Below are 26,652 nucleotides of genomic sequence, written 5' to 3'. Positions count from 1 at the left end.
GCTGGCTCGTCTCCCCTCCCAGCCAACCTGCCTTTGATATCCGTCAGCCTCTGGCTACGGAGACATCTGGAAGTTATTATCCAGCAGAGCGTATCACAAACCCATTTACATAATATAATATCATATTTTGTGTTCCTGCTTAGCTGAACATTTTGGATCACTCGAATGTTTGGGTAAATAAGCCACCATTCCCTGCATATAAATAACAGTGAGTCTTAGGGTACGTTTGTTGGAGATTATTCATTTTATAGGGTTCAACCTGCAAAATGAAATGCTCTGGATTCAGCACTAAAATATATTATTCTTGCAATTGCAATAAAAAGTACCTGCAATTGGAGGAGAGGAAATAAGGCCTTTATTTCCCAAGTATCAAAATTATTTATGATTTAACCTGTTTTCTTTATATGCCAGTCTTAATATTTTCATAGGATCTTTAACACTTCACACTAGACATTTTTCACAAAAGAAATAGTACTTGGCTTGCTTTGTTTCTAGTGTCACTCCTAGGGTTTAACTATGGCAACGTGGTTTTAATATATTTTTATCAATACAAGGGGATACAAAGCCACCTTTAGTCCATTGCTCAAACATATTTCCCTTCAGTTCCTATATCAATATATATTTTGAAAACTGGTACTATTTTCTATCAGGGAAAAAAAAAATCTATTTAAAAATATTTAATCTGAAGCATTTTTTGCTTGTTTCCATGGTAGCTGCAAAAAGGACATGAGAAAATGATATTTACCAAACAGAAAATAAGACAATGAAAATAGAGCTTAGTTTTTTAACAAAGGGAACATGAGAGCACTGCAAAATAAACATTTGCATGAATTCTGTTCTAAGGAAACAACATTTTGCTGACATCAGGGACGGCAGTGGAGGACGAATGAGCCCTTTTTTCCCAAAATGCACCATTTCCCCAGTTTTTGATCTTTTTGTAGAGAAAGATATTTCATTTTGTGTTCTCATACAGTAGAATGAAAGGGTTGCAGAACAAACAGCAAATTTATTTATTTTAGGGTAATTGATTCCTTTTTTATTTAGGTCATTGCTGAATTTGCCGAAGTTGGAGACGGGGGAAAAAAGTAGTTTTAAAAAGATCAAACTTTTTATTTTAAACTTTCATTTATTATAGTCATGCTATGTGAAAGTATTATTTAGGAACTGCCAAGGTAAGGAATTCATAATCTGTTTTTCTCGTTATCCACATTCTAGGACTCTGTGATGACTATCTATATTAGCTTTATTTACTAATAGTTGTAAGCTGTGGTAAATTTAATCAAAGATTGCTTCATGTCACATCCCATTACCATCACGGCATAAACTGCTATTCATGAATGATTTGTGTCAAAGTGCTCTGAAAACCAGTGTTTTAGCAGCAAGATGTTCCAGCATTCACAGTTCTTCAGCAGGGGCATTAAATTAATGTGTTTGCAGAGCAGCCACTAATTGACGACGAGATGTGATTTTGGCAGTAGACTTCCACTTTAAAGATAACGAACAGTGTTCAGACACAGAGAAGAACCTCCCCTGCTCCTAAAACTATAGTAATAATTTCTGGTATAAACAGGAATAGAGGGAACCAATCCTGACAGGGCATTTCAAGCACCCAAGCAAGCTGTTTGATCATCACGACTTCCAAAAGCAAACAGTGGAATCGCAGCAGTTGTAACCTTTATCAAATCTGGCTAGGTACAGTCAGGAATGTTATGTTTGGTTAGGAACTCATTAAACAAAATTACCTCTCCATTTATAGAAACCATACAAGTACAGTATAAAACATTTTAATTAAATCAGCTAGTTAAGCAAAAATTCATTACTTTTTGTTTTTATCAGCTAGCAGTGGGGCTGCATGGAGCAGTTCACATTAGAGTCAATTAGTAAGAAAAATTGTCAGATTTGGCAAGAGCATGAGCTTCCAGAACACATCAGCTGACAGGGAAGAAAAAGTTTGACTAAAAGCTAACCAAGTTACTGCCCTCAGAGGAGGAGAATGAGCCATGTAACACACAGACATGCATCAGCCAAGCCAAACCCCCTTGTTCCCAAGGAGTCAGAGTCAAAGCTCTACATGCCCTGTTCCTTGAGAGCTGAAAAATGAGGCATGAATGCAAATTTAACGTTGTTAGGTAGCTGGATGGCTTTGGAGGCTTAGGAAAATTTTACCTGATAGAACTAATAAAATGTGATCAGTGTGACTGAGGAATCAAAATGTTCCTTAGCACTGTAGGGCTGCAAAGCAAGAGAAAAGGTGAAGAAGAGTAACAGGTAAAACCAGGGGAATTTTAAATAGGGAGAACCCAACACACTGACTTGTGAGTCAGGCAGAATATCCTTTCTTTGCAAAAGGTGCAGCAGAGACAATCACCAGCTCTGGGCATAACCCACTTGGTTGCATCAGAAGGCTGTTATTTAAAAAAAACCCAATACATGTTATTGTCTTTGATCAGAAAGCCTGACAAGGTTGGTGGCCCAGGTGAGGACCCCATGGAACACAGGTTGCAGGTCACATACATATTCCCCCTTGGGGCCAGAATGGGGCTTTTCAGGCAGCTGCTGACCAGGTGACCCTGCTGGGACAGGAGGTGTGGATTTCTCAGTACAATGTAATTGAAATTTAGACATCCCCTGAACTCATCCACATCTGTTTGCCTGAACATTTGGTAGGCCATCACCAGTTTAAGTTGGAACCTGGTAAGCTACAGAGCATTTCAAAAGGCTTCACTTTTGTGCCACAGAGCACAGACACCTGCGGGCAGTGTGCTCCTGTTCATTACTGAGCAGACACGAAATGTGAACGGTGTCTCTGAGGTGAGGGAAGTTTTGACTGGGGTGGAGAGGCAGAGCTGTCTTCAAACTTATTCTGTGGCTCTGCACAGATGATTAGAGGCACCTCCTGGCCAGGGCACTGCCTTTAGGGCTTCAAATGCTCTTCCTCTTCCATTCTCTGGAAGAATCACATACCAAAGCAGGCACATAAGAACTCCATCTGCCTTTGATGGAATGTTTTTATGGTTCCCACAGGTTTCCAGCACCTGTGGTACTCTTCCTGTCATTGTCAGGCTTTGAATATTGCAAGAGTGTTTAATGAACAGAAGAAGATGACAAAGAAGATGACATCGTCTCCAAAGCACAGCTCTTGATGTACTTTTCTTTCTCATTTTAAGGCTTCAACATCTTATCCCAACATGAAAAGTTCTGATGAGGCTGTTTCCTTGCAAAGCTCCCCACATCAACTTGACCTTTTCACATTGCCTTCAGTAACATCTAATCTTGCAGTGCTTCTCAGGTAGGGTTGTTTAAGAAACATCTAAATTACTGTTGTACTCTACCTTCTAGTGTTTATAAAATGCCACTTCTATCTTCAAGTTAATGTCATTGTCATAATTGGGAGAAGCCATACACAATGGCTTCAGAACTACAAGTACTTCTCAAGAGCATGGCTATTAAATTACAAAATACTCATGTACTTGTTACCTGTTCGGATACCCACAGGTCGGGAATAAAGGTGGTAGATCTTGTCATATGTAATATAGTAAAATCCTCTACTGCAGGTTCATCTTGCCCCTCTAATTCTGCACATAACTTGAGAAAAATGTATGAAATATCTGGGCTAGCAAGCTGAGTTCTTCCTCCCAGATAAAACTGCTAACAAATAATTTAAAACAGTTCTGAAACATAGCTCCTTTTGCTTCCAGAACTCAGACTACTATAAGTGTTCTTCAACACAGAAAGAAGAGGGAGCGAGTTTACTCCTTAACAAGCCTACTCCTTAACAAGCCTGTGAAAAATTTTAATCTCATTTTACTTTTCTAAAGCCATGAGGTTCAAAAGATACATGAATTAAAATAATCATAATGAATTAAGTGTAACAATAGTCCTTCTCTTCACAATGTTTGCAAGTACAAAGATCACAAGAGATTTAAGAGATCACAAGCACCACTGCTACTTTAGCACAAAGCAAAGTAATTCAGTCTGGTACTTCTCCTCAGTGCTAGCGTGAGAATTTGCCCTTTCAAGTTATCCTTTGGTTATTTCAAGAGGCTCTTGAGAAAAGATTGTTCTTCTTTTATTCTCCAATTTCAGAGTGCACCTAAGCAAACGCTTAAATTTGACCATGAGAACACATTCCATTTATCTCCACTTGCAAGATGACATTTAAGGGTGACTTTAAATTTAGTTTTGCTGGATGGGGACAGTGTTTGAGATCCCATTGGCACCGCCAGGCCCTCAGCCCACTCTGCCCAGCTGGACACCCATCCTGGGATGCTTCTCCTCTCTCCTGCAGCTGGCCATGCCACAGGGTCACCACCACATCCAGCAGGAGGATGGGAGGAACCCAAACCCTTTTTCACACTGAGCTTGTACCTACCAAGCTGTCTCAGCTTGCCAGGCTGAGGGCAAGATACATGGACACTCACAGCCCCCAGAAACAAGGTTTATTTTAATGGGCTTGCCTGCATGAAGCAACTTTTGTCTTCAATCAAACTCATGTTTACACCCAACTGTCCATGGATTATCACAGCAACGACTTTATTTTGGGATATTCAGTCCAAAATGTGTTTTTTTGAAGTGGCAGTCAGACTTCAGCAGTTACCAACAAAGAACATGAAATCAGAGGTCAAAAGCTTTGATCTCACAAGGGGCAAGGTACACATCACAGGTAGGAGCACACAGCAGTCTAGGGGGTTTGTTTTATCAGAAAAAACTTATTTCCGTGTAGGCAGTTCAATCCTCAGGACTTCTTTTTGTTTGAAGGAAGACAGATCTGGAGTGAATTTCACTTATGGATGATCCTTCTAGCACAGCTTTGAGCCTGACCCTTGGTAAGATGCTGACTGCTTAAGAACTAAATGCAGCAAGTGCAGCGCTTGGAAACTTCCTGTCGTGGGCTGATTTTCCGAGGCAATGAGCACCTGTATGTCACATCTTATCTTGGCTTCAGCACAAGGCAATGGGATTCAGCACACCTGAAAATCAGGCCAAGGAAGTTCACGTGTTTTCACAACCATCACTTTCATCTCTTGCAATGATTACACGCGAGATGTTCAAGTTCACTTAAGCGTGAGGTCAGACAAGTTCACCAGATGCATCTTCATTAGACTTGCACAATTATCCTGAGCAGTCTCACTGGTAGCAATTATATGATACTTATTTGTTAATCATCTGCTTTCTCATCTTTTCCACTGATCTGATTTGTTAAAACCCCAAACAATGTCTCAGAAGTTACCTAAAGGAAACAGAAATCTCTGTACGTACCCACCCTGACTGATATATCAAGGTCTTGCTTCACTGATGAGATACAGAAATAAAAGTTTTTCCAGCTGCCATTTTGCTGGAATTAGTTGCTGCCTTGGATACCCCTCAGAGGTAGTCAATGAGGACAGCCCAGCATAATGACTCAGTCTTTAAAATATGCATCAATATGGTCAGAAAAAGGCAGGATGACAAATACAGCCTCATTTCTTCAGCCCCTCTCTAGGGATAACACAGTTTGATGGGCAAAATCCCATCACCTTGATGCCATGGATAACATCTCATCCCCATGTAGGGGCAGGAAGGAAGAAAGGAAGGGAACAATTGTTTTCCCATTTCTTCCAGGCGCATCCACTTGAGGGCATCAGGGATATTGGAGTCACTGGAAGCACAGCTCCCACTTAAGCTCTCATTTTCTTCCCTCAAGGGAAGGCTACATCTTCCTGGCTCCCCAGCCTCGTGCAGAGCATCCTGGCTGCACAATAACCCAGGTCATGAAAAGGAGCAGTGCTGAATAAGCCTTTCCTTGCCCGGAGACCTTTGTGCTTGTGATCAGCAATAAAAGGCTGTACTGGAATTTAAAACCTCAGCCAGGTAAAATACCACAGATGATTATTTAAAGGCTTTAAATAAAAAAATAAAACCGCCAAAACCCTCTGGCTGTAAGAGTCAGCTTTTCACATTCACACTGTACGGCTGTGGACTCATACCTGGGTTATGAAAGAAGCCCAAAATAAGATGAGACATAATAAAACACAAGCTGAGCTTAAGCAAGGATGTATTTCTGACAGCAGTTCTCAATGTTTTAAACGCTAGCCGCAGACTCATATATTTCCAAGTTTAATTGCACAATTCCCAGTGACTTAACGTTACAAAAATTTACATATTTCCATGCTCAGAATTTGAGAAGCTCAAACAACGAGAAACTTTGGTTGATATATAAATGATTCAAAGAAAACAGTATTTTTTTTCAAAAATAAATCACTGGCAGCAGATGACTGACATCCTACATGTGCTGAATATATCCTCTACCTCCAAGCTCTTGTGCTGTGAATTCCTTTCTGTGCTTTATTTCTATGATCCTGATTTTAACTTATGAGGTGAGAACTACAGGAAAACAGATACATAAATAAATACAGAAGAAAATTTGCCAGATGTGCCTTAACACGCTTAGACACATGCAGGGACTGAAAAATAAAAAAGCAGTATGAGTGAGAGGACCAAAACTTCAGATGGGATAAGCCAACCCAGGGAGTGAAGGAAGTTGATTAGCAAGGAATGAAGAGGAAGAGTTGGGACTGATGGACACTGAGGGCAGGGGGGGAGTGAAGCCCAAATGGCACAATATATGTACTCATGTACTTGGGAAGACTTGAGTTTCTGCAACTAAAAAAGAGGACACTCTGAAAACTGAAGTCCTCAGCAATATCACTGTTCAGAAACATGATCTTCATTTTTTGACTTCTAGTTGAATCAATATTCAATTTCTCAAAATAATAGCATGCACTCTTAGAAAAGAAGACTGCTAATTCCAGATAAGTAAAGCTTGGCTTTATGTTGTTTTCTTCTGCATTATCCCACTCAAGTTCATCTTTCATAAATGCTGATACAAGCCACAAAGACTTTATGTTACTTCATAAAATAGCTTTTCTTTCTTTTCTCTTTTCTTTTCTTTTCTTTTCTTTTCTTTTCTTTTCTTTTCTTTTCTTTTCTTTTCTTTTCTTTTCTTTTCTTTTCTTTTCTTTTCTTTTCTTTTCTTTTCTTTTCTTTTCTTTTCTTTTCTTTTCTTTTCTTTTCTTTTTTCTTTTCTCTTTCTTTTCTTTTCTTTTCTTTTCTTTTCTTTTCTTTTCTTTTCTTTTCTTTTCTTTTCTTTTCTTTTCTTTTCTTTTCTTTTCTTTTCTTTTCTTTTCTTTTCTTTTCTTCTTTTTTCTTTTCTTTCTTTTTTCTCGTCTTTTCTCTTCTTTTCTTTTTTTCTCTTTTTTTTTTCTTTTCTTCTCTCCAAATTATACCCACAGCTTCGATTGATACTTTCAATTGCAAGAACAGGCAGCCAGACAAGAACAGTAGAAGAAACTTTATCTTAAGTATTTATTGTTATGCCAGAATATCGCTCAGTTTCCTCTGGGGTAATTCAGCACTCCTGTGGGAAATATGTGACCTCATTTGCATTTTCTAATTGAATTGCTATCAGGTTTCCTGCAAGACTAAACAAAAAAGTTTCTAGAGTTACTAACATCACTTGTATTAACCAGAAAAGAAAGTTTACATTCAAGTGTTGGCTGGGGAGGAGCAGAAATGCATGTTTCATGTATCAAAAAATACATTTCTGAAGTATTTATGTTCTTTGCTATCATTTTTTCCTACTAGCATGACACTTTACTGTAGTAATTGGAATTCTTTCATTACAGTGGTTACTGCTGAAATTGGCAGGTTTTCCCAGGTTATTCTAAAGCATCTAAAGCAATTAGCACATTTATAAGGCCAACCCTATGAAGGAGGAGAATTTGTCACTGTATTGGCTCACTCATCATTAAAATATCAGCTTGCACCAAGAGCAATGCACAGCTGAGGGATCTGAGGTGCAGGTATAGCCACCAAACCCTCTGATTTTGCAATGAAAGCACACAAGGGGAGGACTATCCTGACAAAAGCCATCCTGAATTACTCTCCCACCCTGGAACCATGCTGGCCACCACCAAAGCTCTCCCAAGCCCATTATGCAGATTTCCAGTCTTAACATATTGTGACAAGAAAGGATCACAAATCCAAAGGATCATTTTTTGAGGGTTTAATCCTCCACGGTCTCCTGGAAAGCAGCCAGTGCTTCCACTGTGCAGGTAGGCTCACTCCTGGTCTCCCAAAACCTCAGCCAGTATCCCAGAAATGCTGACTCCTCCTATAACATTTATTCTGTATTATAACCTCCACAATAACCCAGATGTCTAATAATGGCCATTCCAGGAGGGCTGGTTTTCATGAAGCTGTAATCCATGGATAATTGTGAACTAAATTCAGATTTATCCTTCCAGAGGTGGTTCAGAGGGCCAGTGGTGCTGCCCTTGCTGGGGGCCGTCGCCCACGGAGACGCCCACGGGAACACAGAGGATGGGTGAGCAAGGCATAAGGACTTGTTTGTGCTGTAGGTGCCAACAGACAGGTGTGGTAAGCAAACTTTATGCCAATTATTTTTAATGTCTGGGAACTGTTCAGCATTTTCATGAAATCAGTCACAAATTTACACAGTAAAACGGAAATGGATGGATGCGCCTCAACAGAGATTTGGTCTCTCCCTCTCTCTCAGGTCACCTCTCCCTTTCTCTCCCATATTTGCCATCTCCATATCCTGAATATAACACAACAGTCTGGAATGTCTTTTAAAAAAATATGTAGTAGTGCTTGAGACATATTATACTATGCAAACCCAAATGTGAAACCTGCTTCTAGTAAAAGGCACCAAACACATAAGGGTCACGGCCTGAAACGTACTGAACTGGATATTGTTAGGTTTGGGGGTGGTTTTTTTGCCATAAACACTATTATTTTTTAAAATAATCTCATAATCACATTTATTTCTTTAGCAAACAAAGGATTACTTTGCTTCCAAAAACCACTAGCATTTAAATAAAACACAACTCTGATGCCTGCTATAGGGACCCACCATGAAACTGCTTATGACCTTGTCATTAGTCTTGTTTTTCGTATTTTTTCGGCCTCAAACTACACACTAATAAGGCTTTTAGAAAGCAGGGATATGAATTTTAAGAAGCTTAGCCCTCTCTCTTTTCAACCAGAGTTCAGCTTACATTAACATTAGATGAATTTCCAAGCAAATATTCTGCTAAAACAGAAATGTGTGCTTATTTAGTTTTCTTTCTGCCACACTGAGAAGAAATTTAAAGCAGTATATAAGACATCTTACTTTGTTCCTTCAATATTTAATTACTTTGAGAAGGAAGCAGTATTTCTTTGGTTAGAAAATGGCAAATAGAGTTGACATAACATACAGGGCTTAATTACATCTTGCACAAGCCCAAGCCTTACTGAAGAGCAGCAGAAGTGTATTTATATGACTCTAACCCATGCAAAAACTCAGGGGTCAGTCCACTGGGCAGCTGCAAGATTTAAGTCTGTCCAAGTCTTTTCTTTTTTGTCTCACATGTGGCAAAAATTCTCCCAAATGGCACAGACTCACAGGGTGAAGTTCTAACAATATGACATGGAAAGTCTTTCCCTCTTTCCCCATCCTGCCCTGCCCTCTCTGTCCAAGCACTGCAGAAAGGAAGAAAGGAGAGGTCACTCTTGCTATTCTGATCATTGCTGTGCTGCATTAATCCCAACTACAGCCACAGCCAAGAGACATCTCCTGTCCCTGAAGGAGACAGGACTGTTCCCAGGACACACACCTTCATCCTTGCTCTGCAGGCCTTCAAGATCCAGCAATAAATCAGGCTCTTTAAACAATTCCCTGCCAAATCCTGCCTAAATGTAACCACCCAACTAGCCCAGCATTACATTGCTGGAGTTGGCACCAGACAAGATAACTGCATTTACTCAGTGTAGTAGAGGATCTTCAGCCCAGACTAACACTGAAAATGAAAAGGTGAACTGCTGCTGCCAAAAATGAGATGGAAGAGGTAGGAAAGAGACAGCTACTCAAGGGGCAGATAGAAGAAATGTGTTTTCATGGAGCAGCCCCCCAATTCCAATGGTTCTGTGCAGCCCACCACTGCATTTAACTGAGGGAATGCCGCTCTCAGACTGCTGAGCAGGGACAGAACCCTCCTGCTTTTCAGCTGAGTGTATGGAACTAAAGCAGAAAGAAACCATCTGTAACCTTCTGTCTGACATACTGAATGGCACTGGCTTTTCACTGTCAGGGCTGGGGAAGGGAAGGTGCTGGCACTGAGCAGAGGGGACATTTGGCACTGCAGTGCCACGTTGTGCTTCACTGCCTGCACCACGTGTGAGCATGTGTTCCTTATCAGGCAGTAGCAATGCTCCCTGTCCTTGCATTGGAAGGAACAAGCCCAAATCTCCCCTCTGGAAGCTGCAGGGCTATGCAGATGGCTCACAAGAGAAAGGAATAATTGTGAAAACTAGGAAGATGTCTTGGCAGCATGGCAGAGCAGCCAGTGCGTGACTCCAGGTCTGGGCTGTCACAAAAGAAATCTGAACTTAAAACCATCAAGGAGATGGTTAACTTTGCCTCTGCACCATTCATTTGCAGGTTTTACTTGAAGTCAAGAGAGATTGTTAGCAGTGCGTTGCAAACACGATGTACATAACCTGCAGTGTACAACAGAGCCAAGCAGTCACTTAAAAATACAAAAGTATGAACTTAAAAAACACTTCCCTCACTGGTGACCTTAAATCATTTCTGTCAGAGAGGTTCAAGGATCATTTGCAAGAAATTGGATGCTGCCTGTGGTATCTCCCACCTGGACACCTCCTTACGAAGCACAGACCAGGCAACACAAACACTCCGACGCCGCACGAAACTTTGGGGCAGAGGAAGAACGGAGTCAGAAAAAGAGCTCCCAGAAAACTCTTACCTTGTGTCCATTGTGTTGGGACTTCTCTGCCACCAGAAAGCGGACCATGGCCTCCCATCTGCCCAGGGTCTGGGGATCCCACGCCGTCACCACCAGGATCAGCTGCTTCGAGGGCATTTGCACGTGGTGGGCAGCGAACAGGGTCCCGTCCGCCCTCACCTTGAAGTCCAGGCTGTTGGTTTCATAGCGAACTCCCTTGTTACCAGCACAGTTATTAAATTTTACTAGAACAGAGAGTAAGAGATGGAAGAAATGTGTGAGATTGGCGTGATAAGGAAAGCAATCAAATACAAGTTTCAGACATTTAATTTTCACTGATGTCTTCTATATCTCTAATAACCATCAAGGAAATGATTTAACTGTTTCTTCGACCTTTCAGGAGTGCTCTTGTGCTTTATCTCTGCTCCCCAGGGAAGGAGCTGTAAGCCATTTTTAAAGTATTTGATACAGTTTCATTAGATCTCAAACACAGCTGTTCCCCATTTCTACAAGTGGATTTCTCCCTTGTCACCATTATCTTTTAAATTCAACTGGAGTCTATTACCCACATTGTGGGTATTTTTTTGCAGGAAATGTTCTCCATTTCCCTAACCCTTCAATAACCTACTCACCATATAGCCTATTTGCACATTCTTAACTGAAATTCAAAAGCCCATAACAATTCCATCATCAGAAATATAAAAACAACAAAAAAATTAATCACAGAAAAAAAGTTAAACCATTTTGGAGCACCCATCTGCTGCTGGAACTGGACTCCCACCCTGAGCTGTGTTCTCACCCTGGCTGACCCTTCACATGTTACAGTTACTGCGAAGGGGAGCTGTAAAACTGTGCTTCAAAAACCATAATGTGCCATTTAAAAGCCTACTCTGTCAGATCAAAGCTCCCCAGTCGCCGATATTTTTATTTTCCTCTTTTTTTGGACAAAGTCATTCACAGACTAGTTTGAAAACTATTTTTATTGCCATTATGAAACATGTCACATACATTAGGACAGAAAAACAAAAACTCTATTATATGACAAAATTGACAAATCTGATCGAAACTGAACCTGCAGCTAATAACACAGGAAACAAAACACTTTCTGCCATTTGAGTAATCCACGGGGCGGAACACACATGTGGTGAAGGCAAACATATTGTACCCATAAAAACATCTCAAGTGAGTGAGAATGGATGTACAGCATTCCAGCTCGGATCGTTAGATGGTTCTCACGCTGTGGCTGCTGAGTGCTCAGCAGAAATGCTCCAGCCTGCCCTGAGACAAGGAAAAACCTGCTGGCCAGGTCTGATGGGGCTTCAGCAGGCACTTAATTCCTGCAGAAGAAGAGCTGGGCTGGACAGATCCTACCTAGACTGGCTGTGGTGGGAGAAGGGATGCAGTGGCAGCCCAGGAGAGAAGAGCTCCTGAGACAGTTGTACCTCAACCATCACTTTCCCCCCATGCCACAACTGACTCCTCTGCAGTGCTGCTTTGAGCTCAGTCAAGGACTAATCTGGATTTAAATAAAAATCCAAAGGATGGCATAGCTGAAAGAAAAAACAGCCAGGAAACGGCTCAAGCCACTCTGCTGCCAAAGCCCCCCAGCACCATCCAAATACAGAGAAACGAGGAGCAAACTGCAGTGGAAGAAGAGAAAATCCTTCTCCTCCTTCACTAAACTGCACCCCTCACTAATCAGGGTGTGATCATGTCATGACTGTACATCTTACAAAGGCTTTCTATGCTGTGTGTTTATTTGGATCCCATTTGTACATTTTTATGTGTGTGGTGGGAAGTGTTACCTAATGTTGCAAAAACTGCTGGGCACAGACTGCAAGTGTCATACATTGATTCATAAAAAATAAGGTGGATGAAGTTATCCAGTATATAAAAAATCTGAAAGCACTGGATGAGGTTAAACACACAAGGTTTATTGGCACCTACAAGAATTGGGATGGCCTCAGAGACCTGTGAGGGGAGATCCCCCTTCCTCCTGGGACCACCCTGCTGAGAGATGGCCTTCATCTCTCAGGAATTTCTGCAAATCTCCCCTGAATTCACAGCTACAATAAATATGTGCAAACACATCAAGTGCTTCACTTCTAAAATGTTATTTATTTTCAGCTCCATGCCATCAGCGCTGTTAGAAACCTGGCACACGAGCTGGTGCATTGCTGCACCCCTCTGCTGTGCAATGGCCATGCAGAACACAACTCCCATCCCTACCTCCCGAAGTACCCACGTATCATACATGGAAAGACATCTGAAGAAGAGAGAAAGGAGTGATAATGACTGCACATTAAAAACATCTCAGAGCTTACTTTGATTTTACTGAGATTAAAAGAAAGCCCTACAGTGTACCAGCAGTCTGAGAGAAAAAAAAAACAACAATCTTCCTATATGTGTATGTGGTGATTTCAGTATTCAAAGTACTTAAACATCTGCTTAAGACACAGCACGTGGCTCCAATATGCTGCTCTAGTGTCATATGTCACTGTGTCGACTTTTATGCTCCATTATCTAAAAATGGCTACCTCGTAGACAAAGTCCCTCTGTGACTTGCTAATTACTTCCATTAGTTTAAAACAAACTTGACTAGAGACGGAGAAAATCCTGAGAGATATTGTCTAATTTCATTTTTTTTTTTTTTTTAACACGCGCCGTCTCTGCTCCACATTGCTCCTCTCAGGTAGCACAGGTGGGTGAACGCTCAGCAATGAATTAGCACAGCCTGCTCCTCTCCTAAGAGCCTTTAGGAACTGCAAGCACAGAAAGGCTTCAAGGACATGAGGATTCCATAGTGTTGAGTCACTCTGCATGGCAGCAATGGGGCCACAGCTCACCTGGGCAGCTCTGCAGGGGATTCCAAACACCCAGGGATGACCATGCTCAGCTGCTGTCAGGCAGAGCTGCTGCTATTGCTCCAGGTACTGTTTATACACAGCAGAGAAAACACAGGATAGCTGAGCTTCTCACACTTCCATCACAGGACTGCAAGGACATGGCTTAGTGCTGGGTTGGCAGTGCTGGGTTAAAGTTGGACTCAACAATCTTGGAGATGTTTTATAACCTAAATGATTCTGTGATTACAAATCCTAAACCATCCTCCTTGCTGCTCTGTGAAAACTATTCCTTGGGATTTTACATGACTAGTGAGATGCACTGTTTTATACATACATATATATATATACACACACACACATATATATACGTGCACACACAGAGATCCACATAATACTCTATAAGTATCTTATAAATAAATATCTTATCTATGCAAACTTATATATAAAATACTTTTCCCAAATATATGTGTATGGGTATACGGGAAAAAAAAATCAAGCTATTGTTCTATAATAAATAACATAGTTCAAGGAAAGAAGACCTTATCCCTGTTTTCAAATTCCACCTCTTACCTCTGCTCTCATGGAGACTGAAATTAAAGTTTCATTCAGCAGCAGACAACTTTTGCTTTTCTTTTTTTTTTTTCCTTTTCTCCTTTAGAAATCTCTAAGTCTACGTAATTTGCAGTTGATGCAACTCTCGACTTTCAAATAATGTAATAAATAAACAAACAAACACTGGCTGTGTTTATTAGACTTAGAACTCTCTGTGGACACAAATCAATCTTTCTTTGACCAGTCTGAAGCCTAAAGAACGCTGCATGAATTTAACATTTAAAAGCTGCAGCATCAGTAATTAGGATTTCGGATAAACAGCAGAGTCACACATCTATCATTTTTACAGGATGGTAAAAAACCCCAACTTTTTAAAAACACGCTGGATAAAATGCTCAGTGATGCTTATCGAAAGCTTATGCTGAAAGCAGCATCTAATGCCTGATGAAAGAAAAACCAAGAAGGCACCCTCATTAGCAGGCTTTTAGGTTTAACCCTTTACCCTCATCATTTTTAATTGCTTCTTTATGAAAGGAGGAAGTACAACAATTTGATACGTTGAAACAGGTACTGAGTGATGGGCAGGAAAGCTGCAGGAGTCTGCAGCAAACTGCGGGGCATCTGAGACAAAAAAATGGTATTTTTCTTCAAAAAAGACCCAGGGTGAAAAAAAATTCAACAAGTTTTGCATTGTTCCCTTTTATTATTTAGCTTGTTAAGCTGGATGGACAGAGTCAAATGATCAAGTGAGGATCTTGAAAGATGTACGAATACACTGAACTTCCTTGCCCCCCAAATGTCTGAGAAATATACTGAATTTAATGGGACTATAAATGGTACAAACCAAAGAACTCGCTTTTAGCCTTATCCTTCTAGATTCTCCTTTAACTTCTCCTAGTCCATTAAAAAGTGCCCCCTCTGGCAAGCTGCACAGGGCTGGAAGAGCAGGAGGGATAATACTCATTTATTAGGATGTACCCCCTGGCAGGGCATCATCCCACAGTTCAGGACACAGGTCCCTTCATTTGGAGGATTATCACTGCAAAGATGTTTCTCTCCTGATGAACTTCAAAGCAGAAAATACACACCACTATTTCCAGCAGGATCCATCTGCTTTTCAAGCTGTGTCTCTTGACCAGCTCCCCTACACCCGGCGCACCGTGATAAACCTAAGCTGCCAAATCCACCCCTCCTGTGAACACCATTAAGGTGAGGATGGCTTAGCTGTGACCTTTGGAAATTTCAGATGTCTGGGTAACCTGCAGAGTCCTCAGCGTGTACAGAAATGTCCCTTTTGTGTGATCATGAGCAAATCACTTGTATTCCTGCCCTGGCACTCCCGGCCCAATGCTCCCAAATGCCTGCACTCATCCATCTCCTCCGGCCTCTGCAGGGGGTTCAGCCCTGGCCAGCATTCCCCTGCACGTCACCACACCAGGAATTAAAAAGACCCAAACATGTCCTTAGTGTATAGGAACCTGTTGTCTAAGAACAGGCATGAAACCATTCAGTCAACCACAAAAATGCGCCCTGTGAGCACATCACAGCCTCAACAAAGTGATTTCTCCATTAAGTGCTAATGGGAAGCAGAGCTCGCTGTGCCTTGTTGGAAAGCTGCATTTATTTGACAAAGTAAGTACGTAGCATAAAATTTTACACAGCCACATTTTCGAGGCATCTTTCTTTATGTTCACGCAATCCCTCTGTGATTCTGTGAGAAAACTGCTTTATAGCAGTGGGAACCAACTGTAGTTGAGTGAATTCCCTGTGGCCACACTGGAAACCTCGAGCAAACCTGGGATTTGAGCCCTGAAATTCAAACTGCCAGCTGACACTGCCTCCATCGCCCACATACAAGGGACAAAAATTATAAATGGGGAAAAAGGACCTTCACAGGCACTTCAAAAAGCAAACAGAGGCAGATCCTTATCCCTACAAACTGCTGTATATTTCCAAATTAGTTCCGGACAGAAAAAAAAATTAAGGAATGTCACACTACTTATTATTGCAATTGTTGTATGAAATGGAGTCCTATGAACAAACATAAATCCATGGTGGAATTCTGTGACTAAAATATCTTGTCTGCAAAAGGGAAACGCTGAAAGGGAGGCAAGAAGATTTTCATAGAATCATGGAATCATTAAGGTTGGAAAAGACCTCTAAGATCATTGAGTCTAACAATTAATCTAACACTGTCTGGCCCACCACTAAACCGTGTCCCCAAGTCCCACATCTACATGTTATTTGAACACTTCCAGGGATGGTGATTCCATCATTTCCCTGGGCAGCCTGTTCCAATGCTTGACAACCCTTTCAGTGAAGAAATTTTTCCTAATATCCAACCTAAACCTCCCCTGATGCAACTTGAGGCCATTCTCTCTTGTCCTACCTTGTCCTATTTTGTTTCTCTTGTATTAAAAGGATGGATCTGTCCAGGTACCACAGGCATTTTGACCCCTCTGAAAGAATTCAGAGACGTTGCTGTTTCAGTGTTTTGTGGAAATTAAAACTGACTTGAGCCATCGCACTTAAACACAATGCTACGTAAGTCCAGAGTCCTGTTTCTATCCCACTCCTGCTTACAGTAAATCCCATGCTAGCACACAATACACAGCCAGATTTGCTTCCTGCAGTTAATAAAATGCTCAGAGCCCTTCTCCTTCCGCACAAGAAAAACAACACATAAATAGGAAAAAAGGATGGCTGTAAAACCTGATGGAGACAATGTGTAATTTTCATCCTCCCATTACTAACTTTATAGGTTACATTTTCAACCACGTCCCCATAAAAGATATCACACTAATAAACTCTTAGTGTCTTTATTTAATATTTATAGCACCATGGGAGAACCAAACCCTACTGGTAGAAGGTAAAACCAGCAATTCAAACAGCTGCTTCAGAGACTAATAAACACATCCCTAGTGGCGGAGTTTAAGAGTATACAGTTTAAAAAAATGCGTTGATACAAAAACCTGTTGGAAATAAATGGATGTGTGTTGGTTGGTATATGAATGTATATAAAAATGTGCATGCTCACACCCTCGGCTTCACAAAGCATTGATTATTCATCAAGTGTTCTTGGAGTAAAAAACAAAAATAATGAATGAGTTCGAAGAATTAATGAACTGCCCCACAGCCTATCATCTCCTGAAAACAGTTACCATGATTTAGCATGTTCTTAATGTTATTTTCTTGCAATTAATGGCACAGGAATCTGCTGCAATTTTACCTATTTCTCATATGTCAGGTCAATGTGAAACATTACATTCAATTTTCCAGTGCATTATTTATGATCTCTAAGCTATGACTGCTAATATTTGCCTTGCTGGAATAATAGTAAATTACCATAACAATTTACCGTATGTAATTATGTTAAACAAAATCTTTCTTTATTTATCTTCTTGTAATCTTCAGTTACAGTGAATCCTCCTCTTTGGAATCTGCAGTAATACAACATCCACGACATTCCCAACCCATTACATGCTTGTTAGAAATCCCTCCATGTGCAAGTCAACTTGTGACGCCTCAGAACTGCCGAAAGAGCAGCAATCGATCTCCAGCAGAAACTAAGACAGATTTCAAAAGGCACATAGAAGTATTTCACCTTTAAAAGTACATTCTGAATTTCCCCTCTTTAAATTCCGAAGTTCGACCCCCTCCACGACCAAATTATCCATGTAGGTTTTAGGCTCACACTGGTGAACTCCTGACTGCCTCGTGTTCATCTGCAGCTGTTTTGCCTCCACAAAGCCGGGACTGGAGGTTTTATGGGGAAAATGGCAAACCTTGCTCATTCACCAGTCATTTATTTTAAAAAAAAGTATTTCTGTTGGCTTGATGGAGCTACATGGATAAGTCATCTTTTCATTTGTGGAGCCACCTAAATGCTTTTGACACCTTTTCCAGCTTTATATTCCCTTTTATCAGTTCTTGCTTACACAGAGTTTCTGTTTCCATGGCCAGATGAAAAGGAACAATACATTTCAGTGGACTGAAACCGGGATCCTTTCAAAAGTCATTCTCTCACCTGTACAGTCAGCCAGTAGCAATGAGGAGTTGAGAGAATATTAAAAAAAGATCTAAATTCCATGCAAACAAAACCAAACCAGCCCTACAGTAAACAAAACCCAATTCCCAGACACTGACTGCCTCCTTTATATCCCCACCTGCGCTATTTTTCATTTACTGGAAGCCAATTCAACTAAAATACATGTTTTTAAGGAAGAAAAAATGAAGAAGTATATTTCACTTTTGGTTTGGAATTGGAGGGGAGTACAGAGCCCTGGAGAGAAGGACTGTGGAACATGATAGAAAAGATGAATCACTCTGGCAACAGCCAGCCAGCCATTAATTTTCAGGAAGCCAGGAGTTGGTCCAATTAAACCAGGCTCCTTTCTCTACATTAACATGCTTTACTCAGTTTTTTTCTGAAGCTAAAACATCAGCTCGAGACCCCAAAGGCTTTTCTATTTAGGATCAATCAATCTACCTTGCTGCACTGTAAAACATACACTGTCAGCTCTGAGGCGAGCTCAAAAAAAAGAGCAACGGCAGAAAAATTTGATAAATCGACATGTTCTGGCAGTCAGTAGAAGGATTCTTCCTACACTGTCACTTATTTTTATCTGATTAGAAACAAGTATTAGTAAAGGGAATATTCCCTTCTATTCTCTTCCTGGTATTTAGCATTGGGTTAAGAGGAGTCTTTTTATCCCCCATTTTCTACATCCAAGCCAGAAGCTTCCTACCACAAAGGCAGAGAGATACTACCCAGATTTCAAAGGGCAGCGAGTTTCAATTGGATTTGCAGGATGTGCACTCACATTCAAGCATTTTCTTTAGCACAGGAACATGATCCTGCATCTGTTGGTGCTCATGTTAAAGACATTTTTTACTGCTTTCCACGTTTTCATGCTCAGGGCTTTACTGTGGGTGTGCAACCTCACCTCCAGGTTTCCAGCACCTCCTTTGGCAAGGATTGTTTTATTCTGGATTTCATTGCCCATTTGAGACCCACTTACTCTTCCTCAACCCTACTGAGACATTTCAGGAATGGTTAACTAACACATGAGCCAGGCACTGATGACAGAGGCTATAAGAAGGACACTTAATGGTCTGAAGTCCTCTGCAAAGAGGCACTCTGGGCTGGGCTAACTGAGGGTTACCCTTTTCTTTGGTAAATGCCATAGTAACTGCATGTTGTTCCCAGTAGACATTTTTACTTTTGGACAAAAACCTGTCCTAGTAGTTTCAGTATGACAGTCCTCCTCTGTTTTCAACAGCAATGTAGACTGAAAGCCACTGGGATGTGCAGCTGATGTTGCAGCTTCAGATTCCAAGGCGAATAAAGAGACCTTGGCTTGTGTAATTCTGCAAATACCAACTGCACCACACGTTTTGGCAGATACTGAGTTTTTATGGGCAAACATTTTTGGTTTTTGCTCTTCTTTAAATTCCATGTGTCTGCGGGATAGTACTGAGATTCACTATGGCACTAATGAGATCATTTTACAATTAAAGGCTAAGTAGAAACAAACCTCTCACCACTCTACAGGAGAGTTTGGGTTCTCTGATTAAGCAGCAGTAAATAAACCCGTTTCACTCTTGGTCCTGGTGCATGGGCTTTCTATGATTAACTCTCCAAACAAGATGGACTGATTGACCCCATGGATTAATCAATGAGTTTCTCAGCTTCAGAGCAAAGTGCAAGTTGTGGGAGTTACCTGCAGCAGGATATGTTCTAATTATTATTACCAGCACTGAGTACATAAATCCCAAGGCGCTTTATTCAGAGGTTTTACTCTTAGCACTAATGATTTCCACAACACTCCCATGTTTGCCAAACTACCTACGTGGGAAAAGATTCTAAACACCACTAAGCATTTCTTGAGGGAAAAACTGCAGGTTGTATGGTAGCTTGGAGTGATAATTATAAAGGGAGGAGCCTGGGTAATGGTAGGGCAATCTCTGGGTCATAAAAGCTGCCCACCCATCGTACCTTCATCCCTGGGAGAAACTGTTGGGAGGCTGAGGCTGTACTGGAGGGAAACTCCATGTGATGCATGGAGCACTCCCAGGCAGAGCAGAGAGCCCAGCCCTGCTGGTACCAGGAACATCCTGACACTGGGAGCAGTGATGGGAAGGACACAGAGCTCCCGCACAACCACCCCCGCCAGCTCCCACCTGCTCCACAGACAGAGATCTGGCAGCCCTGTGGGGTTTCCTCTCAGTCACAGATCTCTTTTCAGCTTTCCAGAACTGCATTTGAAAGACATGGGGAGCTGCAGGAAGATTTTTAGTGAGGGGGGAAAAAAAAAGTGAACAGAGCCCATTTGCAGCCTAGGAAAAGAAGTTGAAAGAGATGCTCCAACTGCAGCCGTGTCAGACAGCCTCGGGCTCCTCTCTCCTCACACTCTTCAAACAAACAAACTCTCAACACCTCGAAACAGAGGCTGCACATGTCAGGGGGAAAAAAAAATATCAGACACACCAGTAAAGACACTGAACTCCTTGTGGATTTGACTTGTGTGTAAACACCGACAGCTTTGGGTTTGGGTGTTCTCATCTCCCTCAGCCCAGCTTAGGTGTGGAGATACGCTGGTCCAGGGAGTCAGATCACAATTCAGGAAATGAACAGATGTTTCAGGCAAGAATATGAGAAATGGAAGACTTTGTTAACTGGAAGAATAAAGGCAGGGTAGCTATATTTAACTAGCAGCTGCTGTGCACCTCTGCTCTTCTGCCTGCTCAAAAAGCAGCTGCAGTCCTTTACCTTCATCTGTAATCTACACAAGTCTGCAGGTTTCAAGAGAAATAAATAATATGTAGAATAAAACACTGCTTGGTACCTGGTGGTCTCAAGCGCTTTGACATTTGGAAAAATTCAGAGCGTTTTATTTACAGAGGGAGGCTCCAGATTCTGCTTCTGGCACTTGGTCAGAGGGAGCAGGATGAGAAAAAGTGGTCTCGATGCCCAAACTGCACTTGAATGGGTAACAAACACAGGGCAAGTTAAGAGATGGCAGGGCTGCACAGTTGCAGAGAGCCCTGCCCCGGGGCTGGGCTCCAGTGCCCACTGACTCCACAGGAAATTCACCCACAGAGCAGGAAATTAACTGGAAAAGCAAAATCACAATAAAACCCAGATCCACGCGATCTGGTGGAGGTCATCACTGAATCCAAATGAACCTCCTGGCCCCTGCAGCCACCCTGGAACAGATCTTGTGCATTCCTGCAGCCATGGAGCTCAGCTGCTGCTGCTGCTGGAGTCACAGGGATGAGATTTAATGTAACTTTCCCTTTCCTCTTTCACATTCACCCCCTCTGACCCCTTCCTTCTACCGCAGTATCCAAGAGAAAAGCATCCCTCCCCTCGCCTGAAGAACGACTTCAGGATTCAACTACCAACCTTAAATTTCATGACGTACTTTTGCAGGGCTCAGTCCCTTCAATTAAAACCGAGAGAGACTGAAGCCAGTAAATTAGAGAACGTGACAAATGCAGCACAAAGCACTGAAGATCCCAGAAGGTATCAAATTTAGTGTTAAAGTAAAGAAACAATAGGGAAGTCCAAGACATTTCAGAGTGTAGTGAATCAAATTAAATTGCCTGAAATTCCACATGGAATACATTTGACAAATTTCTTTCCCCCTCTTCAGCTTTCTGTTTGAGATGAACTGTCGTCTGGCAGCTTCAAACGTCTGGCACAGCTTCAGCTTCAGTTTGCTGGGGCTGAATCCAAACACGAACCTGAACTTTACCAGTTCTGCTCTTTTTGTAAACATACTTGCTGTGGCTGCCAAATGCTTTCCAAAAGCACACAAAACCCAGAATCCAAAAGGAAAATATTGTCTTGCTGCAACAAAATTTGCATTTTACCACCTATGGGCAGCATCCCGCGCGCAGGGCCGGCGTTTCTCCACACGCTTTGGAAGGGGACAACGAGTGGGGAGCTGCTGTGGGAGGGATGTGTCCCTCATTCACCCAGTACAAGCCCATTCCAGAGCATTTCAGCCCCACCAGCGCCAGTGCCACTTCTTCCCCCAGGGCTGCGCGGGCAGCTAATAATACAACAATTAGCAGTAGGATTCCTCAGACGTGCTGGATAAGACAAGCAGTAAAATGTCATTACACCACGCGTCACTGATAGCAAAGACCAGTTTAGATTCCCCCAGTGAGTAGTCTCAGAACAAATTCATTTTAAGGTAGGGAACTTCAGCAGCGGAAGAGACGGATATAAAGAGGGTTATGATCAAATTGCTCCTGAGCCCAGATAGCATCAGCCTGGATATATCAGATTCTTTTTCTCCACTTTGCTTTTAAAACATAATTGGTTTTGCAAAAGGCTTACAACAACGCACGCTTCTTTGACACAGAGTGCCATTCTTCACCAGCAGCATCTACTACCTGCATGATTCCCTTTATAAATTCTTTCTTCCTCCATTTTAAAGCTTTTTAAAACTCTCAAGCTTCATAAACTATCCAACTGCAGATGGCTAAACCAGGATGGCTAAACTGAGCCCACCTTTAGGCTGAAGAGCAGCAAATGACAGAGGTGTGTGAGTTCTGGCACCAAGCAGGTGCTGTTAGAAAAGCATATTTTATTGTCCACAAAGACTCAGCCTCACCTCTGAGAGCCACATGGAGTTCCACCACTGCCTAAAATAGACAACATCTGGTTCATATAAACTCTGATTTATTGCATGCCTTCACTCCCCTTGGGTTTTAATTACGAGTAGATCTTGTAACTATTATATTTGTATTTGTTTTATCCATCTAGATATTTTTCTACACTATTAACTACAAATGAAAGCTCATTCTAAAAATAGTACAAAAATATACTTAAAAATATGCATATGGTCTTTATTAAGGAAATCCCTATACTGAATTTTTAGATGAAGTAAAAACACTACTGAAACCACTGATTAGCAAGCAAGCCTTTACCTGATTTAGTATGAGACTAAAGAAGTTGCTTTCTATTACAATAAAACCCTAAAGAAAACAGAGTACAGAACTGACTGCTGCCTCTCATCCTAACCAGTGTGGTGGCAGATAAAAATCCCTCATTACTGCAGCACTCTGACTGCTCCCAAGGTTTTTTTTGGAGGTGTTGAGCCACTTACAGTGGTCAGATGTCCTCATTTTAAAGCACCTCTCTTCTTCAGCAGACAAGACAGAACCAGACTGCACCTAAAGAATAGAACACTCTTCCTCCCCTGGGTAAGAGAATACAATCAGGAATGCAATCACTGGAAGCCTTCCTCCTGAGACATTTTTTTTGTCTAAGCTTTTTTTTTTTTTTTTTTTCCTAATGAAACTCTTGATCTTTCTGGGAATAAGTTGATTTAAAAGTGACTTTTTAATTTGTATGACTGAATAACTACCACCACAGCAGAACATACAGTGCAATAAATAAATACCACTCGCAAACTTCAGAACTCCCTGCCTCGGCATCATCCATCAAAACAAACTCTGTAAGAAACAAGGGATGTGACAAACCCAAGCAATCTTTCTCCCCCACCTTACAAAAAGACTGAAAACTATTTCTTGAAATGTCCTAATGTTGCTATTAAATGATGAGTCTTCTGAAAACGCTTAGTGGTCATTCACAGCACCCTCCAGGAGGACCAGCAGACGTCACCTCCACAAGCCCAACACACTGACTGGGCAGCTCAGGTCCAAGTACTGAGGCAGAATCCTGTCCTACTCATGGCACAGAAGCTTTGGGAATATGGTGGAAAACAGAAATTGCCCCAGATGTCTGAACTGCTGAAATCTGGAAAGCAAAAAGGGCTGAGAGCTGAGTTTTCCCTCCCCCAGTGTCAGCACACAGCGTGACTCGCGTGCTGAGCCATCTGCAGACCGACAAACCCTCCAGGTAGAGCAACAGGAATGTAAGAAATATTTTGGCTCTGTATCTATTTTTTAATTAAAAAGTTTTGCATGTAAACAGATACCTTCTCTTCCTCCAAATCTACACTGACATCCACTACTTATCATTCTGAAGCAATTGCTAGGGGAAACATGATTAAAAAATACCATATTCTATGGAAGTGTTCTTAGAACTGCCCATCATTGTGCCGTCTGGTCCCCTTTCACACCAGCTCAGCTATGAGAGTTTTAAGCTGAAATCAAAAAGTCAGGCCATTTAAAGACATAAAAGTCAGTTATGAGGCTGAAATTTTATTTTTCATTTATTGATTGATGGGTTGAAAAAGAAACATCGACTGGCTGATATCTTTTAAAGGTTAAACAAGTGTGATGAATGGTAGCAGAGAAAGCCCTACCAAATCTTGATTCCCACTTCTTTTATGAACTACAGGGATATCAAGGCTAAGTTGGATGGAGTTTTGAGCAAGCTGGTATAGTGGAAGGTGTCCCTTCCCATGGCAGGGGAGTGGAACAAGGTGATCTTGAAGGTCCATTTCAACCCACACTATTCTGTGATTCTATGAACAACATCCTAACGACACAACAACCCCAATATAGCACCAGGGACCACGGAGGGATGAAGGCACATGAGCTGGAGACTCATCCTCTCTGTATAGATGTGGAGGGCGCAGCTGGCACTGACCCCAGGACACTGCACTGGCGCTTATGCCCCGTTACCACCATGGGTAGCAGCACTTCAACACTTTCCAGTCACACATTTGCAGTTTTTTCAAGAGCAGGCCTCAGTAAGGACTGTCAGCTACCGCTGTCAGGGATGTCTAGCTCAATGTAAACACTCCTTTAGTAACGTGATGAAATTACACCTTCAGGTTTATTCTAACTGCTAAAACAAATCTTTGCACAGAACAAGTGTGCATTCATTTATACTGCAGTGCTATGACCACAAGTTTTAATTTTTACTATTTAATTATTCATCCTGGATCAGGTCTCAATTTAAGCTAATATGCAAAGATGAGGAAGAATGGGCACTTGTTTATCTCAGGTTTTTCCAATTAATCCAAGTTGTTCAGTAATCACATTACTTTTCTACTATGTGATAAGAAAGAAAAAAAACAACCAGCAACCATCCAAAGAACAAAAAAAGACTCCCTTTATACAAGAATCAGGATGTTCTACAAAATTTACTTGCATGGATAGACTCCAATAAACCCATTAAAATATTCATTTATAGGGATGGCTCATATTATTGACTCATCTTGCAAGGGAAATTTTTCTTCTTTTTTTGCCTTTAATGTCTATAATATTATGAGTGAATTGACCTAATAACAGATTATATGATGGAGATTGGCAGAGGTTTCCTTAAATTGCCCTGGAAATATGAAATTTTCCTAAATTTCCCTCTTGCTCCATATAGGCAGTGATAATATGTGGTACATCAACCAGCAAATTCACATCTATTACCTGGTGCTATACCTGAATTAATCAAACCCCAAACTTCCAACCCACCAAAATGCCTGCTTAAAATTAACCATGTCCTACCTTTTTTCAATAAAAAACTTGGGAAAAGTTGAAGTAAGAAACTTCAGTCTTGAAGAAACTCGCCAGTCTGTAATTCATATAGTTTTAATGACATTTCTGACCTTTAAAACAAAAAGCATGAATAGCTCACGCAGACTATTGGGCAAACAGAAAAAGTAACAAGAAAAGCCAGCAAAGAAAAGAGGAGCTACCCAGGAGGAATCCTCTGCAGCTCCAATATACAACATTTCTACTCTGTAAAAATAGAATGTCACTAAAACTTTGCCAGCCACTGCCCTCACTTAGCCTGATGAGACTTTCTGTTGCTCATCCAGGTGTTCCTTTGATTACTCTGATGTCCAGAAGTTTCTGATAAATAGTCTTGCACTAAGAACATATCACTGTTTGAAATGCAGTTGTCAGAACAGAATATTACTTTATTTCTCTTGCATGTAAATACCAGCAAGAGCTCACACTCTGTCATCTGAATTACCTCCTAAAAAATCATCCAAATCTCGAGGAGCCCTTCTGATCCAGGCTCACTGATACAGCAACAACTATATTGTGTCTGTATGAAAAACCAGGGGCCTGGGCTTTTAAAGATACCACTGCTGAAATAGGTGGCCTTGATTATTTTTGTGCTCAGGCATAGGCATCATCTGGTGATCAGTCCCTGCCCTTATATGCACAAATTAATTATGCTGAAAAAATTTTTCAATTAGCCATTTGCCATCGCCCTTGTCTGACTGGAGCCTATGGATGGGGTGGTGTCCCCATCTCACAGCCAGGTCATTTACACAGAGGAGGGGGCAGACACTGAGCTCCACTGAACCCCAACCAGCCACACCACCAGTTCCATATGCTTAACCTTCATGCTTTCCTGAATGTTTATAAAAAAAAATCAAACAAAACCAAGCAAATCTTTTTGTTGAACCTGACTGCCACAGGCAAGTCCTTCTTCCCTACAGGACTCTCCCCTGTGAATGCACCTCCCAAAAGACTGTGGACCTTGATCTCATGTGCTGAGGATGAGGTGATGGAGCTGCCCCAGGAGCCTC

The 26,652-nt window shown here is 41.4% G+C and overlaps 1 protein-coding gene across 1 annotated transcript in view; it reads right to left on the bottom strand.

Annotated features, from left to right (window-relative positions):
- Positions 1-26,652, bottom strand: part of CDH4 (cadherin 4) — a 425,959-nt gene that overhangs the window by 158,007 nt on the left and 241,300 nt on the right. Inside the window, exon 3 of the mRNA XM_032705113.1 lies at positions 10,809-11,032. Within this exon, the coding sequence (XP_032561004.1) occupies positions 10,809-11,032 (224 nt within the window). The remainder of the gene's footprint in view (positions 1-10,808; positions 11,033-26,652) is intronic.

The sequence above is a fragment of the Chiroxiphia lanceolata genome, chromosome 17, assembly GCF_009829145.1.
Source record: "Chiroxiphia lanceolata isolate bChiLan1 chromosome 17, bChiLan1.pri, whole genome shotgun sequence".
NCBI lineage: Eukaryota > Metazoa > Chordata > Aves > Passeriformes > Pipridae > Chiroxiphia > Chiroxiphia lanceolata.
This window is presented reverse-complemented; position numbering and strand designations above follow the sequence as displayed.